Below are 17,417 nucleotides of genomic sequence, written 5' to 3'. Positions count from 1 at the left end.
TCTGAAAACATCACCCCTATCCTGAAAGACCTTTAGTAGTTGACCTTGGACACTAGAATCTACTTTAAAATTGCCAGCATCGCCTATAAAGTTTTACATATAGATTTGCCCAACTACCTGAATAACCCAAGACCTCCGGAGGGAACCATGTTGCATGATTCTGGAAATTCCAAAATTGAAAAAATTCAAGACCCTAAATCAGCCCTTCTTATGCTTGGCCCCTAGACTCTGGAACAGCCTGCCTTAAGACCTGAGGATCAACAGAAACCTTGTCCCCTTCAAAAGTAACCTGAACACACACCTGTTCAAAACCTATCTACGTTGCAGCGTCCTTGAACCACTTCCCGCTTCTGCCCTGCCTGGATATATTTGTAATCAGTGTGAGGACGCACTGCTGACACCGGTCTCTACTGCGACCTTCACGTGGTAGAAAAAAAGCTTTTTTCATTTTAATACGCAAGGCTTTATAGCGGTCTGCTTTCACCTCATAGACGCTGACTGCCTTTCAATCGAGTTCAGCCAACGTTGCTTTTGTTTTTGGTGAACTTCTGAAACATATGCATTTAAGAAGCAATCACGCAAAGTGATATGCAACGATGACGCTGGAGGTAAAGACTGTCATTTTTTTAGTTGTTTGTTATTTCTTGAAACGCGTAACTTTATTGAGACACACTTCAGGAAGCTCCTGTAGGAGTAAACCTTCCTACAGCAGCATTATATCAGCTTCTCTGTCTGTTTGGTGGTGTTGCCAACGCACTCATAGCGCAGCCTCTCCCCCCCCCGCGGCGCGGGGGCTTCTCTGCCTGTTTGGTGGTTTTCTTTTGCTGCCTGCCCATGCCACGATCAACCTGCTAAGTGCCCCTGGTGGGACATGGGTCCCAGGGGCAACGCCAACACCGCCGCACCATCCACGCAGGTTTTTACACTCTGGGGTGCACTGCAACCCCCAGAGTGCACCGTTGTTTCTGCTATTTCCCGCAGCTGCCGCAGGTGAGGGGGAGGCATGTCCAACGCGCTCATAGCGCACTGCAGCCTCTACCACCGCGACGTGGGACACAGCCTGGACGAAGCCCGGTCCAAGGGCGGGCCCGTCTGTGCCTGTCCATGACAGTCAGAGGCCAGGCTGGGTCACCCCTTTGACATCTCCTATCAGCTGAGCCTTGCAGTGGTGAGTGGGGCATCATACTAGTTTCATGTCTGGGGCAGCATTCGTCATGGGCAAACGCAATGTTACTCCAGCACTGCGTAATACCACGTCCATAGATAGTATGCTGGAAAGAGCAGTTAATATTGTTAGCACCGAAATCGAGCTACCTGAGAGGCGCTTGTCCCTGGGCTTAACAAAATCCCATCTTCCACTACAAACCGAGAATACTGATAACAGTGACTCTCAACTAATGTTGCCCACACAAGTTGATCATAGTTTATATTTACCAGCCCGAGAAAGCGAACTGGGCGCTGAGGGAACTGTGGACACTGGACATATTGGGGGTAAAGGAGGATCTTGCATCTATGGTTTGCTCTAGGGACACTCTTGTATCGGAAATTGTGAATGTATCCCCAACCCCAGACGTCTCGGGGCAAAACGGAAAAGGAAAACAGCTAAGCCGGTCTGCTCTAAACGGAAACAACCCCCACGTTTGAATTCTCAACGCACTGCGCTAACTACATGGATTCAGGGTTCGTCTGTTCCAGCTGACTTAGTACCTGCTAGCGCTTCGGTTGATCTAACACCTTCAGAGACATTAAATTACTCTGTATATACTCTAACTGAATCTGCACCAACACCTTTTTCTAATCTTAGACTTGGGGATACTGCTATTGATAATATCATAGATAAAATGTACGAACGAGTTAAAGTGCTTGTAGACAAGCATTTTGCTACTTTATTGAGGTGCTTAGACCGTTTAGAATCTTTAACTAATATGCTAAATTCACCCAGTAAGGTACCTAAACAGTCATCTCTACAGGGTAGCACTTATAAAAAACAAACCTTGAATGATGGAATTCCTAAAGATCCTAAAGATCGACAGGGGATTATAATTTCCACGCAGCCTCCAGTCTCTTGTGACACCTGTCGTAAAGCTAAAGTCTGCATCTCTCTTAAACCTCGCCCTGACTCCATTATTACCCAAAACTTAGCCTCTAACTCCATATTTTATTCATCTAGTCAAATTGCTGATCAAGCTCTTCCTATAGCTCCCACCAATACTGTTAGTAATAATGCTAGTGGGTATGCTGAGTCAAGTAAAGATGTTTTAAGTTTACCTCCAGCAGCCTGTCCGTATGTCCTGATTCTCGCAGGGGTCCCCCCATTAGAGAAGAATAAATCTGAGTCTTGGGACCAACTACGGAATAAAAGTATTTACTGGCTGGCTAAACATATAGGGTACAGGAGGTATAACATAAACAATATCATAATGGTACGCAGGGTTGGTTGGGTTGGATCGTCAGAAAAGACCATTGAGGGAGACTGTATTGCATTAATTTTCGACGACCAACACCTGTTAGATCAATACTGACGGCAAAGGAGATTAATTGCTCCTTACCTACAAATATTTGGGCATTGCCTCTTGTCTTCTTTTATAGACCAAATTCTGAGCAGCAACCTTCAATTACCCCTTCATATTGCAAATAGGTTCTCTGCCCACTCTGATCTTGACAGCTTAGACTGACCGTCATTTATATCAAAATTCACTGATATTGCCCTTTTGACATCTATGTTGGCTATCCCAGAAAATGACGGTTCCGAGCCTGTGGCTATCTCAGAAAACGACATGTGCTAAGCTAGAATGTCGCTGGCTTGGCTTCCAAATTAAGCAGTGACGATTGGGTCAAGATGGTAAATAAATATGATATCCTAAGTAGGCATGAGCGGATTTTGCGGATTGGCAATCCGCGAATTTGCGGATTTGCGAATTTGCGGATTGCCAAAATCCGCGAATCCGCGCGTATTTTTTTTTTTTATGTTCGCACGGGTTTTTGCAAGTTCGCGAGGGTTTTGTACAATTTCGCAAATTGCGAATTTGCGGATTTGCGGATTGCCAAAATCCGCGAATCCGCGCGTATTTTTTTTTTTTATGTTCGCACGGGTTTTTGCAAGTTCGCGAGGGTTTTGTACAATTTCGCAAATTGCGAAATTGTACAAAACGCGTGCGAACTTGCAGCAACCCGTGCAAACACAATTATATGAAGAGAAAGAAGCTCCTGGTCACAGGAACAGCACGGGGATTGCGCTCATGAAAGTCAAGGATGCAAAGGCCTCTACCCAGCATCACAGCTGATTTTCCACAGTAGATTTGGGAAGAGGCACACCTGTCCAGCCTCGAAGACGCTCATGATTGTTTTTGGGCTAATGAATGAGTCACTGATTTTGAGCATCAACTAGTTCGAGCGACCATGCAAAGGCCGCCCTCTACCCAGCATCACAGCTGATTTTCCACGGTAGATTTGGGAAGAGGCACACCTGTCCAGCCTCGAAGACGCTCATGATTGTTTTTGGGCTAATGAATGAGTCACTGAATTTGAGCATCAACTAGTTCGAGTGACCATGTGTGTGTTACTATGCAATCGCCATGAAGGGCGCAGGGGTCCCTTGAGTGACCTGTGTAAGGCTGTGCCTGTAACTATTTTACAATGGCGCCAGCAAGCTGCCAGCGCCGTTGTAAAATAGTTACAAAGTTAGCTTGCACAGGAAGCACTTAGATAAAATAAACAGAACCTGCTTCGTTTTATCTAGTGGTTCCTGTGCAAGCTAACTTTGTAACTATTTTACAACGGCGCTGGCAGCTTGCTGGCGCCATTGTAAAATAGTTGCATGAGTGGGGGTTCAACTTTTGAACCCGTTACGTTCGCGGATTTTTTTTGCGGATTTTGCGGGAAATCCGCAAAATTCGCGGATTGCGGATTTCCCAAAAATCCGCAAAATCCGCGAGCGTAACGGATTTCCCGCTCATGCTTAATCCTAATGTTTCAGGAGACTTGGGCAACAATAGAGTTATATCTTGAAGTGTATGAATGCCTTAATATTACTTCACCCCCCCTCCCCCTAAACAAGGCAGACCCTCAGGTGGTTTATCCATCTGGGTGAGCATATAGTCGGGTGGTAGTGTACAAACAATCCCCACTAAAAATGCTAACATCTAAGCCTTGATATACACACAGGGGTTTCAATTTTTTTTACTAATTTTTATAATAATGATTTTTTAACTACACCTAATATGAATGTTGTCAACCTTTTCAACTTTATTTCGGATATACTTAATTTTATAGGAAACCAATGACTCGCAGGGATTTGTCTGAGTGGTGATTTTAATGCAAAGATTGCAGGGGAAAACATTTCAATCCCCCCCTGTCACCCTCTGGTCAATCCATGCATAAGGGGGCTCGAGGTATTGGGCCATTTATTAAATAGTAGTCTATTAAACGTAATGGATAACGCAGCTACAAACAATGGGGATAGCCCAATACCCACTTATAGAGGTCATGTCTGCACCTCAACAATAGATTACGTTTTTAAAACGGCCACACTAGAAGATTACATAATTAAAGCAGAGGTTAAACCATCCACTTTTGGGGATCATAACCCAATTTTAGTTTTATTTAGGGTTGCTCCCAGACCTGATCCTATAAAAGAGATAGGGGATGGTAACCTAGTGTCCTCTACAGACAATTTAAGGGTCAAATGGAAAGGTATTAATAACAGTAGTGTGTTCCAAAAAATGTTTAAAAAAGTATTGATCACTCTGTGAGACTTGTACTTCACCTGTTGATTCTAACCCAGAGGTAGTGTCTGCTTTTGTTCAACTATGTGCAGGTATTAAAAAATTGATTTCAAGACCTGCACTTGCATCCAAATCCAACCCTAGGTGGTTTAACAGCATTTGCTCTCAGGAAAGCAGAGAGCTCAGAGCTGCTCTCTCAGCTTCCCCTAGGTACCCTAACCTCATTAGATCATTGAGGCTTGTTTACAAAAGAGTGACTAAGCAGAGGGAAGGCGAGATCCTAAAAGAACAATGGAACAACTTGGCTTGTGCTGCAAGATTTAATAACTCAAATGGTTTTTGGACAGTGGCAAATCACTGAGATCACTGGGCAATACACTCACTCCGTTAAGTTGCAACATAACGAGTGAAGCTTGGGTAGCCCACTTTTCCAATATATATGCTCCTATGCCCCAGTGCGAAGATACCGTCGATAATTTCATTGCCACCCAAATTCAAATATCAGTATCAGAGGTAGAGGATGCTATTGATCAAAGTCTGGGCAACAAGGCCCCTGGCCCAGATGGGCTCCCCATTGACCTTATAAAATTTAGCTCTGAGTTCTGGGATCCTCTTTTAATAATTTGACAATAACCAAAATCCCCAACACTTGGTCTACATCTGTTATCGTTCCAATTTTTAAAAAGGGAGACAGATCCAGCCCGAGTTGTTATAGACCAATTTCTTTAATTGATAATACCCTTAAGATATTCGGGAGAGTACTATTTAACAAAATCAGAACCTGGGCTGAGGAGGAAAACATTTTAAACAGATGTCAGCTAGGTTTCAGAAGCAATCTTGGAACGGTGGAACAGTGTCTTAACCTTAATTTGCTCATAGGTAAATACACCATAGCTCGACACGGCCCCATCTACCTAGCATTCATGGACCTTACCTCGGCCTTTGATTTTTTTAACAAATCACAGCTCTGGAAATGCCTTTTAAACTACGGGTTGGATGAGGACATAGTGCACTTTTTAGCATATCTACACAAGGATCTAAGGGCAAGGGTGAGAATAAGCACGGATGGAACAGTTTCAGGGGACATAGTGGTCAGAAGAGGCGTAAGACAAGGGTGTGTCTTAGGCCCACTCTTGTTTATTTTATATAATAATGAGCTACATAATTTGCTGTCTGAACTGACTACAGATGTCCCAATGATTAATGGTAATAAACTGCCCGCCCTTTTATATGCGGACGATGCTGTTTTAATGGGTCGTACACCCAATGCACTGCAAATATTAGTATGGGGTTTTGTCGATTTTATGAATGGCCTGAACATTTGTACGAATGTTAAGAAATCTTTTTTAATGTGTTGTGGGCCTAAACAATGTCTTATTAATGCTATTAATTCTGGTTCTGAAACCTTGCTACGCACACGCACTTTCCCATATTTGGGTCTACAATTTTCAGACAATTGATCTTGGGTATCCCATTTGGCTTATGGTCGGAGTACATTTTTAAATGCAGTTAATTCAATTTTAAATTTCCCCCAACCGAAAAGAATTGAGGTAGTGTTGTCCCTACTCAAAATCTATAGAACACAGTGTGTACCCACTGCAACATATGGGGCTGAAATCTGGGGCTTTATAAATTCCATAAGCGTCCAGGTCGAAGAAAATAGATTTTGTAGGAGAATTTTGGGGATACCTATCTTTTCTTCATCCTTTGTCTGCCATAATGAGCTAAAAAAAAATTATCTAGAAGATTATATTAGGTCCCGTCCTGCCCTGTTTTGGTTGAAGGTTTGGCAAAATCCAGCAGCCTCGCTAACCAGGGAAATTATAGTCGACTGTTTAAAATGCACAAGGGCTTGCATAAGTGAGGGCAAGTTTAACTAGAGTAAATCTTAGACACATTTTTAATAAACCAGACCAGTTAGAAGGAATTAATAAAAAGACTATTCGAGAAGCTATATATAAATAATATGGGGACATAAGATATGCAGAAGAGCTCTCTAAAGTATCTGACGCACGTAATATATTAATGGTAGACGACGGAGGCCCTTCCTCTTATTTACCAGTTAGTTACCTTTTAAGAGATATTACTCGCTGGGAACAAACTTTGCTCTTTCGCCTTAGATCTGGCACATTCAAATATTTGTTGTGTTTCCCCTTAAGCTTCCAGCCTAACATTGAGGAATTGCCTTGCCCTTGTGGCAATTTAGGTAAGCAATCCATGTTGCATTTTCTGTTCTTTTGTAATTTCTATCAAAAGTACAGTAAGCAACTTTTGATTCAGTTTTATAGGGCCAGTGGAATAACGGACTTCAAGGCTGCCTACGGGACTATCCTTCAGCTCAATGGGGAAAACTTAACACTTTGTATTTGTACTTTTTGGAAAATGGCTATTCGTTCACGTTCTTCTATGAACCCCTGATAGGTGGACCCGATTGTACTATATGCACTTCTTGGTTTTAAGCTGTTAAACAAATATACTCTTCGGATCCTGACCGATACTCAAATGTTTGGAGTTTTCTGCTTGGAATTCAATAGCTTATTTCCCCTTGCTGCTATTCCCCCCAAAACCATCTGCACCTGGCACTTTGGCACTTTATTATATGATGCTGCTATATATATATAACTTGATACATCCGTGACAACTTTATGATGACTTACCAAATTATTTTTTGTATAGCTAAAGCTTCGATGTATGTTTTAAATTCAGATTATATTTTTATGTAAATGTTTAAGTGATAACTTTGTGAGATTTGTTTGTGCTTTTATGGACACTTTATATCCGAATAAAGATTATTGAATTGAATTGAAAACCTATCTACCAATTATTTCTCCTAGACAGTCTCCTCTCTAATGATATGCTGACCATGTTCTTCCTCAGTTAACCTACCTCCTTCGTTCATTGTACTGGTATCTGGTTTTCTGGAAAGAGCTCAGCTTCTCAGTTGGCTAGGTCAGCACTATAATATATTTAAAAATACATAGAGTCATCAAAAGCTTGAAATTGTGACTCTTTCTTCTCTAGACTTTAAAGCGTCACAACATCAAACTGGTTCAAAGACCATGGTGTGCTCTAGTATGTTCTTACTAGAGTCCTCAAACCACTAGAGCTCCCCAAAAAAGATTCTTTATAACTCTCAAAGTGGTTAACAAGCATTAATAAATGTTAGTAAATGGACTCTGCAAGGCTGCAAGCTGCACCGGACGCCGCCTGATCTGGTTTAACTCGATGGAACTACAAGCTGCCCTGTTCCCAACCACCTCTTCACAATAAACGTTCTCCTGCGCTGCTGTAGTGCCATCCTACCATTTACCTCCTGCAATAGAGGTCCCCCCAGAGCAGCAATTGGGCTAAGGACAACCAGATCTGTTGCCGGCTAAGTCTAAATAGTTTAAGCTTGTGGCAGAAGTAGTGTAACCAGGGCAGGCAGCAGGAGTTTGGGCCAGTGAGGCAAAACACTGGTATCCAGCAGTCACTAACTAGCAACAACAGCAGTGGCAGAAGCAGAAGCAGCCGCCTCGAGGTTTGGCGTGGGCGCAAGCTCAAAATAAGGACACGAGTGCCCCAAGCTGATTTTGAAAGCCCCACTTGCAGAGGTGTCCTACTGACTTATACTGATACCCTATGGATTAAAGGCATCTCTTGTGCCAGGGAGAAGGAACTATGCAGAAGCCATCTTAAGTGGCTGAATGCCTATTAGTCAGGCCGTTAAAACGGTCTTAGTGTTCTTAAGCATCGATAAAGTGGCATCTCTGTGCAGAGTGGAGATTAGTCGCAAGGCCCAGCCTTTCGATGTGCACAGTGCCATCTGTGCCCTGAACCAACATTCGTCCAACTTAAAGCAGCTGTACATGGCTTCAGCCATGTGCAGCGGGCTCTGAATGAATGGTCTAATTTATAGGCTCCACACCTGTCTCCCAAAACACAACTGTGTCCTGCTCCCAGCGTATGAGTCCATAAGGTTTACTGCACACAGGATCCTCAGATCAGGATCCAGGCATCTGGCTCCACACCCACAAATGCAGTACAAAATACTGCTGCCCAGTGATTAATTCGTAAATAAATTGGTGCTGGGACTCTCATCAGGAGCCAGCACGTACCAGCCCCTTTCTCCTGTCAGAGCATCTTGAAACAGAACCAACCACTAACCATGAACACCCAACAAGTGGGGAGAGGATGTGGCATGATGGCCAGAGCTACCGTCTTCTTGGTGGGCACCAGGCTCGAGTATCTGTGTAGCTCAACATCCTGTGATTATGGGCAAATCACTTAATCTCCCCGTGCGTGTCCTTAAATTGGTGCTATAAGCGCCGGTTTTGATGAATAAGTGCTGGTGCTGAGCACCAGAAACTTCTGGCTCAAATTAGCACTGCTGCTGCAACAGAAACAGGGATGTTTTTATCTGGCTCAACTCAAAGCCCTGGAATTCGCCCAGAGGTCAATGGAGGATCCTCCTGTCCCTTAAGAGTGCCTTGACTCTTTTTTCAAGATTCAGGGATCTTAATGGTCTTAATGTTGCTTAATGTCTGCTGCATTGCGACTAGCCAGTCAGGTTGCCCAGATCATCTACAGTGCAGTATTCTCCAGTAAAGGATTTCCTCATGTGTCAATTAATGACATTTTCAAACCCTCCAGTTGGGTATTCTCATTTTACAAGGTTTGGTGAAAATGTACAATGCAGGTTATAGTGCTCTGCTCCTTCTTTAGCTAGGTTTGCGCTATACAAATACCACATATATACATAAATAAATGCAAACCTATATACTTCATATCACCTTTAAACAACAGATTGCTGCCTAAGAATAGGGTAACACTGACATCCACAACATTACTACAACTCAAGACAATGAGACATAAACACGCAAAACTGCTCGATAGTTCAGAACATGGAGACCATCCTAGATGGAAAAAGAAAAGGGAGACTGAGACAATCAATCACAAGCAAAGTGTGACTCCAAAAGAAGACAACGGGAATTTGAAACAGGATAACTTAGAAAGAGAAACACAGATATCACCAGTAGGATGAAGAAGCACGTACTCACTAGTTAGGGCAGAGAATCGGTGACACAGTGACTGAGAGTGGCACAAAAGGCCACTATATATACACAAACAAACAATTGCAGTAAGAACATAGGGAATTTAATGGGGTCTCTGGGATAGACAATAATCCCTTAGGATAGAGAGATACTGGACCTGAATACACTAATCACTCTCATTGTTTCGAAGAAGGCCATAAGGCATGTAACTTGGTATATTTATACAAATATATACATGTTAGTACCAATAAACCAAGAGAGGGACTAGGAGCTGAATATTAGGTCCAGCACCCACGCTCCCTAAATGTCACAGTTAAACAAAAGAAGGATCCTGTTCTTCCAGAGAAACCGAGAAAGAGAAATAAGAAGCTGGCGTTCAGGACCGGGAGAGGGGCTGATCAACTGGATCAGGGGATCCATGTGATCAGAAGTGATTGCCCTAACATACCCAAATAGGTGTCATGCTTCATCATTAGGCTGCTCTTCGTTGGGCCGGCGCTGCGATGTCCAACGGGCCCCTTGAGGGGCTCTTTATCAGAGATCTTCGGATTTGGAATCCATAATAATGGGTGCAAGTGAATATATAATGAGTGTAGCGTGGTAAGTGATTTAAAATGTCTAAGGGGTATGGAAGGTGGTTTAATAAAGTGGTCCCTTTGGTCCCTTTGACAGGAGTAAAAACAAATGAGCGTTGTCATTGGGGCCAATGAACCTTGACAGCTTAAAATATGTGAAGTAGGGTCAATATGTTTAATACATTGTGGCCAAACAGGATCTTAGGCAATTTGTCAGGACCAAATAGAAGATGCCTACACTACACCTGATTGGGAATGGAGATGTGTTTGAATAAATATGCCCAATCAATATTTGTTTCAACTATAACTGCTACGATACAGGATATCGGAAATCTGACTCTATAAGAGTAGTGACTGTGCCCCTAAGGTATTGTCAGAGGACCGTGCTTAGCTGCGGTAATTTGCCCTCTTCTGGCTTGGAGGTGATTTCAGTACAGAAACATAGGAACTTGTGTATCAACGCTGGCAGAACTGAATCTGCTTCAATGTGCTATCATTATTTTGGGTTCAATTGTTTCTTTGCAATGTTATGAAAAGTAAAGATAATTAATTCAATGTAAGTCTTGTCTGACCTTGATTAAGAGCGAGGGCTGGTGCGTAGATGACGATCCCAGTGTATAGTATCTGAAAAAATAAATGTGTAAATTAATCAATTCAGACAAAGCACATTATTGTCAGTATTAATGCAGATTATATAGACTCACTTTCACCCACTCTTAGTTACCTGCAAATTCCATGAAACAACATAAATAGTACCTTTTCTTTGAGATTGTATTTTCTAGTAGTATGCAAAATCTGGCAATGCGTCCAGGTGTATTTAGAAAATCAGTGTTTCGGGGTCGAAGATGTAGAAAAGATTTTTGGTGATTGATTCTACTGCAAATGGCTATGTAAAGATTCTTCTAGCGTGTCGGTGCGATATTTGGACATATTCAAATATTAAAAATATAGTAACCTTTTCAGTTAAAACTATTGGGTGAGGAGTCCACAATCAGATACTGTATTGTTAACTTAAGTGAAGACTAATACACCAACTGCCAAGCAATCTACTGTGTGTTTTGGTTTGCCCAAACTTCCTCATTTCCCATTTTTGCTAAATCAGGCGGTAAAATTCACAGATGCAAATTTCCATTCTAAGGCCCTGCTTTCAAACTAGCTGGATAATTCTGACCTAAAATAGGCGAACTTTACTGCATCCAATAGTTAAAGAGTGCTATCAAGTCCACATCCCCACAATTTTCCCAAGGTACATTGTGGCAGTTAAAACCTGACTAAGTACATTGGCGAAGAATGTCTGATAAATACCAGGAGATGTGGATTTTGATGAACAAAGCAACCAAATCTGCATGTTGTACCCCATTTTTAAGGGATGAACTTTTAATAGGTGTTAATTATTGCACTCGATAAATCCTTATCCCTGGCATATTGGATTTTAACAGGCTTGCAATGGGATCACCAATGTATATAGCATTTTGCACTTATAAAGGGGAATCACAAACTAATTTGTGTATGATCCTGCTGCCTTTGTGGCCTCTTCCAATCATGAGTTTAAAGCTAGTAAATGTGAGAAAGTGGATTATTAGTTGGGGTGGATGGTAGTCCAGCACAAGGAATAATGGCATTATTAGACCCCCCAGGATATAGCGGCATGGATTAGCAAATTTAGCGGCACAAAAATGGAAATTTAGCGGCACAAATATGGAAATTTAGCGGCAATTTTGTGGGATTTTATGTGGCCATTTTTCCTACAACAAACACAGATATCTTAGATTTTTTAGTTATTTAACAACATGAAGCTATGTATATTTGGTTTATTTACAATGTAGACACTTTGTTTCCCTCAAGCGTGTGCTTCACAATTATGGGCTGCTGCACATTCTTTTTATATTTCAGACCCTACCATTAACCCCATTGCCAGCGATCCTCCGTAACCTACAACTCGTCATTAGCTGGTTCATCTGGAAAGGCAAGAATCTGCGTCTTCACCGACAACAACTTATCCGACCCAAATCGGAGGGAGGCAGGGGGCTTCCCCTGATCCCACGGTATTTCCAGGCTAAACAGTTATGCTTTATTATGGAGAACCAAGAACGTGAACTTCCGGGAAATGTGGGTGGTCTAAAAAAAGGTAAACATTAAAATGGAGCCCGAAAGACATGAGGACATGAGACCGTCTGGATGATGGGGCACCATGACATGATCCTAGCACTTCCAACAACACAGAGGTTATTATGTGCTCACAGGAGGAATGCTAGGAGTTACTGGAAAGGTTATTCAAGTACCTTATCTTGTTCTGCAGACTCAGAGTGATAACTTTAGCCTGGTGTTTCGGGCCACTTTATATCCTTCAACCTAAGGAAATATTACTGCTTAAGATTTCCAACAACATTTGGCAATATATTCCATACATTTTCTAGAACCATGGACTTTAACAAGCCTTTATTCAGGGGCACTGGGATATGCGATTCTAAGGCTGCTGAGTATTCCACGTAATTATGGATTTGCATAATTTTACGATTTCATTTGTTGATTGATTTATTCAAGAGTTGCATTGTAAATAATGAGGCAAATGCAAGGACAGTGCCAATTTGTGTATAGTTGACAAAGTAATGAAGTACTACTGTGACCAAATGTGCTGCATTCGTACATGTAATTTACCTATTTGTGCCCCATACTTTAGTCAAACGTCGCTGCATAATATGGTGCTCACTAGCTCCATTACTGAGAAGTCATACAGTAAGAGAAAGCATCTGTTCCAACTTGTGCTCTCTTGGGAAGACAGCGATGTTGGATACCTTTGCATACAGAGTATGCTACACTGTATCCTCGAGACTCTGCACCCAGCATCGTCATGTGCTTCACAAGTGAAATAAACGACAGGATCATTTAGAATAGTTGGTAACGAGCGGACGGTCATAGGCACTTTATCAACATCAGGAAGTCTCTGGCTTCATTTATTTTACAGATACATTCATGATGGAGACCTGAAAAAACATTGAAAACCTGCATGATCTCTGCCTGTGAAAACACAGCAACTCACTGCCAAATGTAGGAAAATGTTAAAGCATGAACGGTCCGAAATTGGATAAACTTGCATTTGTACATTAAACGTGACCCAACTTGGATGCAGTGGTGCACACCTCACTCATATGAAATGTTTCACAGAAGTAAATCAAACTTGGTTGAGATTAAAGCCAAGCACACGGTTACTGCTGTAGAAATTGCTCACCTCATCAACTGAGTGGATTATACTCAAACACAAACTGGAACACTGTCAAAAGGGAACGTAAAAACAAAGCAAGAGCTAGAGCAGTAAAAGTAAACTCAAAGAACATCGAAAAATGAACAAAAGGATACAATTAGAACTAGGCCACGTTTTGTAAATGACAGAGTACTGGAGGGCATTAATAATAATAACAATACCATACACATATTTGGCCCACATGAAGGTGCAGAGTCTTGTAAAATGGAAGAGTTTTCGGATAAAGGACTACCTATCAGCTACCCGACAACAGAAATGTATCGGCACATTACTTTATCAAAATGTTTGCAGCACAGATTGCAGGGTCGCCGACTTTGCCAGTGAGCTAGCATGGCAGTGACGGATAATAAGCAAAGACTACTTAAACAGCATTAAAGATGACATGATTAATTGATCGCCTTGACATTTCTACTGAAGCGGCTGAAGAGAACGTATTAAGATGATGCTCTGTAATATAATTATCTAAACTTTAAACGTGCTTCGATGTTCCAGATATGTTTTTACGAGATAAACTAATAAATATCCCCCAACAGCGTTGTTAAAACAAATGGCCATAAAGAAATGCAATATGCAGACCCCCCAGGATATAGCGGCTTTTGTAAAAATGCCACGCAATTTCTACAAAAATGCCGATTCCGCGGGCACTTTTGTAAAAATCGCGGCATTTTTACAAAAGTGCTGATTTCGCGGCAAATCGCGAAATCGCGATATCCTGGAGGGTCTGATTACTCTTGTTAGGTCTAGTAAAGGTTTCAGTAATTTAAACCTCAGCTCAACCCCCTGGAAGCTCTGACACAGAGCAGACAGTCTTAACTTAAGAAAATTTGTAAAGAGTCTGGAAGTTTCAAAACAGTGAAAAAAGTGAAAAACACAACACAATAACAATCCCACACCAGTTTATACAAATAGGGCATATTTCAATGAACAAAATGACACCAACATTAAAAAAAATCCGATGGGACACCGGAGATGATCATTTTTTACGTTTTGGATGAAAATAGTGAAAAAAGCATAAAACACCAACCGTGAGTAACTGGTCATGCTGGGCTGGAATAAGGGTATGATAGGAAGCCAACTGTGATGGAGCTTGGGTCAGATATGGGGCCCAAGTAGGTCCTTGTAAAAGAGTTACCATCGGACTTTGACATTTTCTTTTTAGAAAAGGTGGTCATTGGTGGGGCAAGCTGAAGGCTTGGTCTGAAGTTGGGCTGGATGACAGTGGGTTGGTGAAGAGCAGGGTCGTGGTGCAGTCGATGACCCAGGCAGAAAGCTCAGAGCGAGTGAAGTCCAACAGCTTCGTCTTGACAACACTCTCAGTGAGGCCCTCTACGTTTGAATTTAAAAGCTTTTCTGAAAGTCAGATCTCCTTCTGAGGGCAGACCAGCAAATTGGATCTGAAAGATGGCATGATTTTGATTGCTTCAGCTCGATGATAGTCCCCGCCTCCCTCCGATTCTTTGGAGGAAAAGTTGCAAAAAGTTTCCAAGTCCCAGTTTACAGTTTGGGCAGCAGTGGTACACTCTAAATACCAGCAAAAGGTTCCAAGACCTCAGCCCTTGGGCTCAGTACTCACTCCAACAGAAGCCACCAGCAGGGTTCAGGAAAGTGGGTTTCTTTCAGCTTTTGTGTCCCTTAGCTTAACAGGAGGTTAGCCAACTGACTCTTGGAGTCCACTTCTCAGTCCTGGGAATAAGTGGGAGCAGGTCCAGCTCTGAGTCTTTTCCTCATGGGTCACAACAACAGGTAAAGTCCTTCTTCAGTCTTCCACAGGTCCAGAGGTATTCTTCACAGTGTACTGGAGGTGCCACATTTATGCCCAGTGCTAGCCTGGGCAGAGAGTAAATTATTGGCCACATGCTAACTAATGGGTTAAAAAGTTCCCAGGGGTGACCCTACCGACTTTTGCAGCACTTCCTGTGTGTTTAACTGTAAACTATTCCACAGGACCCCTCTCTTCATAGAATCAAAATGGCAGAATCTTTCATCCCCTGTGCAGAGCTCCCTGTGCCCATGCAGAGGTGTGGCTATGATAATAGGCAAACCATCGCTCGTGGTCACTCCAAACCAGTTCTGGTGCAATTCCCCCTCCCACTGGGATTGGAGATACATTGGCTATAAAGACAAATGGAAGTCAGACTTAAGTGTGATCTACATTCACCAGTGACAGTCTAGGGGTGCTTTCAAGTTAAAGTTCCTGGGCACAGAACAGATGGCCATCCTGTCAGAAGAATATCAACCGCTCTCCCTTTGTCTCAGTTCTGGTAGCCATTGAACACTTAATCTAGGAGCCATTAAGCTCCTGCCTGGCAGTGAACAGTGACTGAAAAGCCTATTTACCTCATGCAGAAAATGGACGCCTTCTTAAAAGTGTCATTCGCAAAATGGTAAAATATGAAATGAAATTCAATTCAATTAAAAAGATTTATAGAGTGCATGAATGCCCAAGGATGTCAAATGCAAAAAGAACAATTGATGGACAGAATGCAGAACAGTGTCATACATTCACCCCAGTACAGAGATCTGGGCCTAAATCCATTGTTTTTTTTGTTCACCATGCCATACCAGTTTGGACCCAGCCATATGCAAATCAGTCTTGACCCTGCTCCCAATGGGAACAGTCCAGCCCGAACTGCCAGGCCAGGTCCTCCCTAGACTGGAAACAAGCATCCTAGGACTGGTTTCGGGCTTTCAGCCCTCATCAGCCAGGATAGCTTGACTCCAGTGGCATGGAGAGCAAGGGACCCATGTCTGGGCATACCCGTTTCACTCGGGGTGACAAATGCAAAAAGAAGAATTGATGGACAGAATGCAGAACAATGACATACATTCACCGAAGTACAGATATCTGGGCCTAAATCCATCGTTTTTTTGCTCACAATGCAATTCCAGTTTGGACCCAACCATAAGCAAATCAGTCTTGACTCTGCACCCAATGGGAACAGTGCAGCCCGAACTGCCAGGCCAGGTCCACCCTGGCCTGGCAAAAGAACGATGGATTTAACTCAGTTCTTTTGACTGGGGGAGAATGTTTGCATTGTCAGCATTCCATCCATCATTTGTTTGCCCTAACATTTTTCGCCCTAAGTGGGATGGGTATGCCCAGACACGGATCCCTTGCTCACTGTGCCACTGGATTTTAAGCTAGCCTGGTTGATGAAGGGTGACACACTCTGAAACCGGTTCCAGGATGCTTGTTTCCGGTCCAGGGAGGACCTGGCCTGGCAGTTCGGTCTGGACTGTTCCAATGGGGCACAGGGTCAAGACTGATTTTCAGATGGCTGGGTCCAAATTGGGGTGGCGTAGTGGGCAAAAGAACGATGGATTTAACCAAGATCTTTTGACTGTGGGAGAATATTTACATTGTCAGCGTTCCGTCCATCATTTGTTTGCTGTAACAAGGATGTCAAGGCGCTGTGAATGGCCATGATACGGGGATTTAGCAAGGAGACTAGCTTAGTGTTCCAGGTAGAATATTGAACCTTATTATTGAGTGAAGAGCCAGGCTTCCAATATATTTCTGAAGGGTCTATGTGACTTCAGGGAGGTCAGGTGATGGGCAGAGAGTTCCAGGGCTTTGCTGCTGGGTCAGAGAAGGCTCTGCCTCCCCATTTTGCTTCCCAAAATCTGGGGGCCACGACCCTGTTAATGGTCCCCCAAATGAAGTCTCCTAATGGGAGTATACTGTTGTAACATGGCTCTAAATCCTTCTGGACCTGAGATGTGTAGGGTCTTGTGAACAAAGCATAGCACCTTAAACATAGTACACTTTTTTATGGCGAGTGGAGTTTCAGAAAACCTCCTGAGACTGACTGATATTCAGGGA

General features: G+C 42.7%; 1 protein-coding gene across 1 annotated transcript in view; it reads right to left on the bottom strand.

Annotated features, from left to right (window-relative positions):
- The window catches only part of LOC147750804 (sodium-coupled monocarboxylate transporter 1-like), a 366,759-nt gene that overhangs the window by 268,085 nt on the left and 81,257 nt on the right, over positions 1–17,417 (bottom strand). Inside the window, exon 3 of the mRNA XM_086936978.1 lies at positions 10,905–10,956. Coding sequence (XP_086793104.1) covers positions 10,905–10,956 — 52 coding nt within the window. The remainder of the gene's footprint in view (positions 1–10,904; positions 10,957–17,417) is intronic.

The sequence above is a fragment of the Lissotriton vulgaris genome, chromosome 1_1 (genome assembly GCF_964263255.1).
Source record: "Lissotriton vulgaris chromosome 1_1, aLisVul1.2, whole genome shotgun sequence".
Classification (NCBI taxonomy): domain Eukaryota; kingdom Metazoa; phylum Chordata; class Amphibia; order Caudata; family Salamandridae; genus Lissotriton; species Lissotriton vulgaris.
This window is presented reverse-complemented; position numbering and strand designations above follow the sequence as displayed.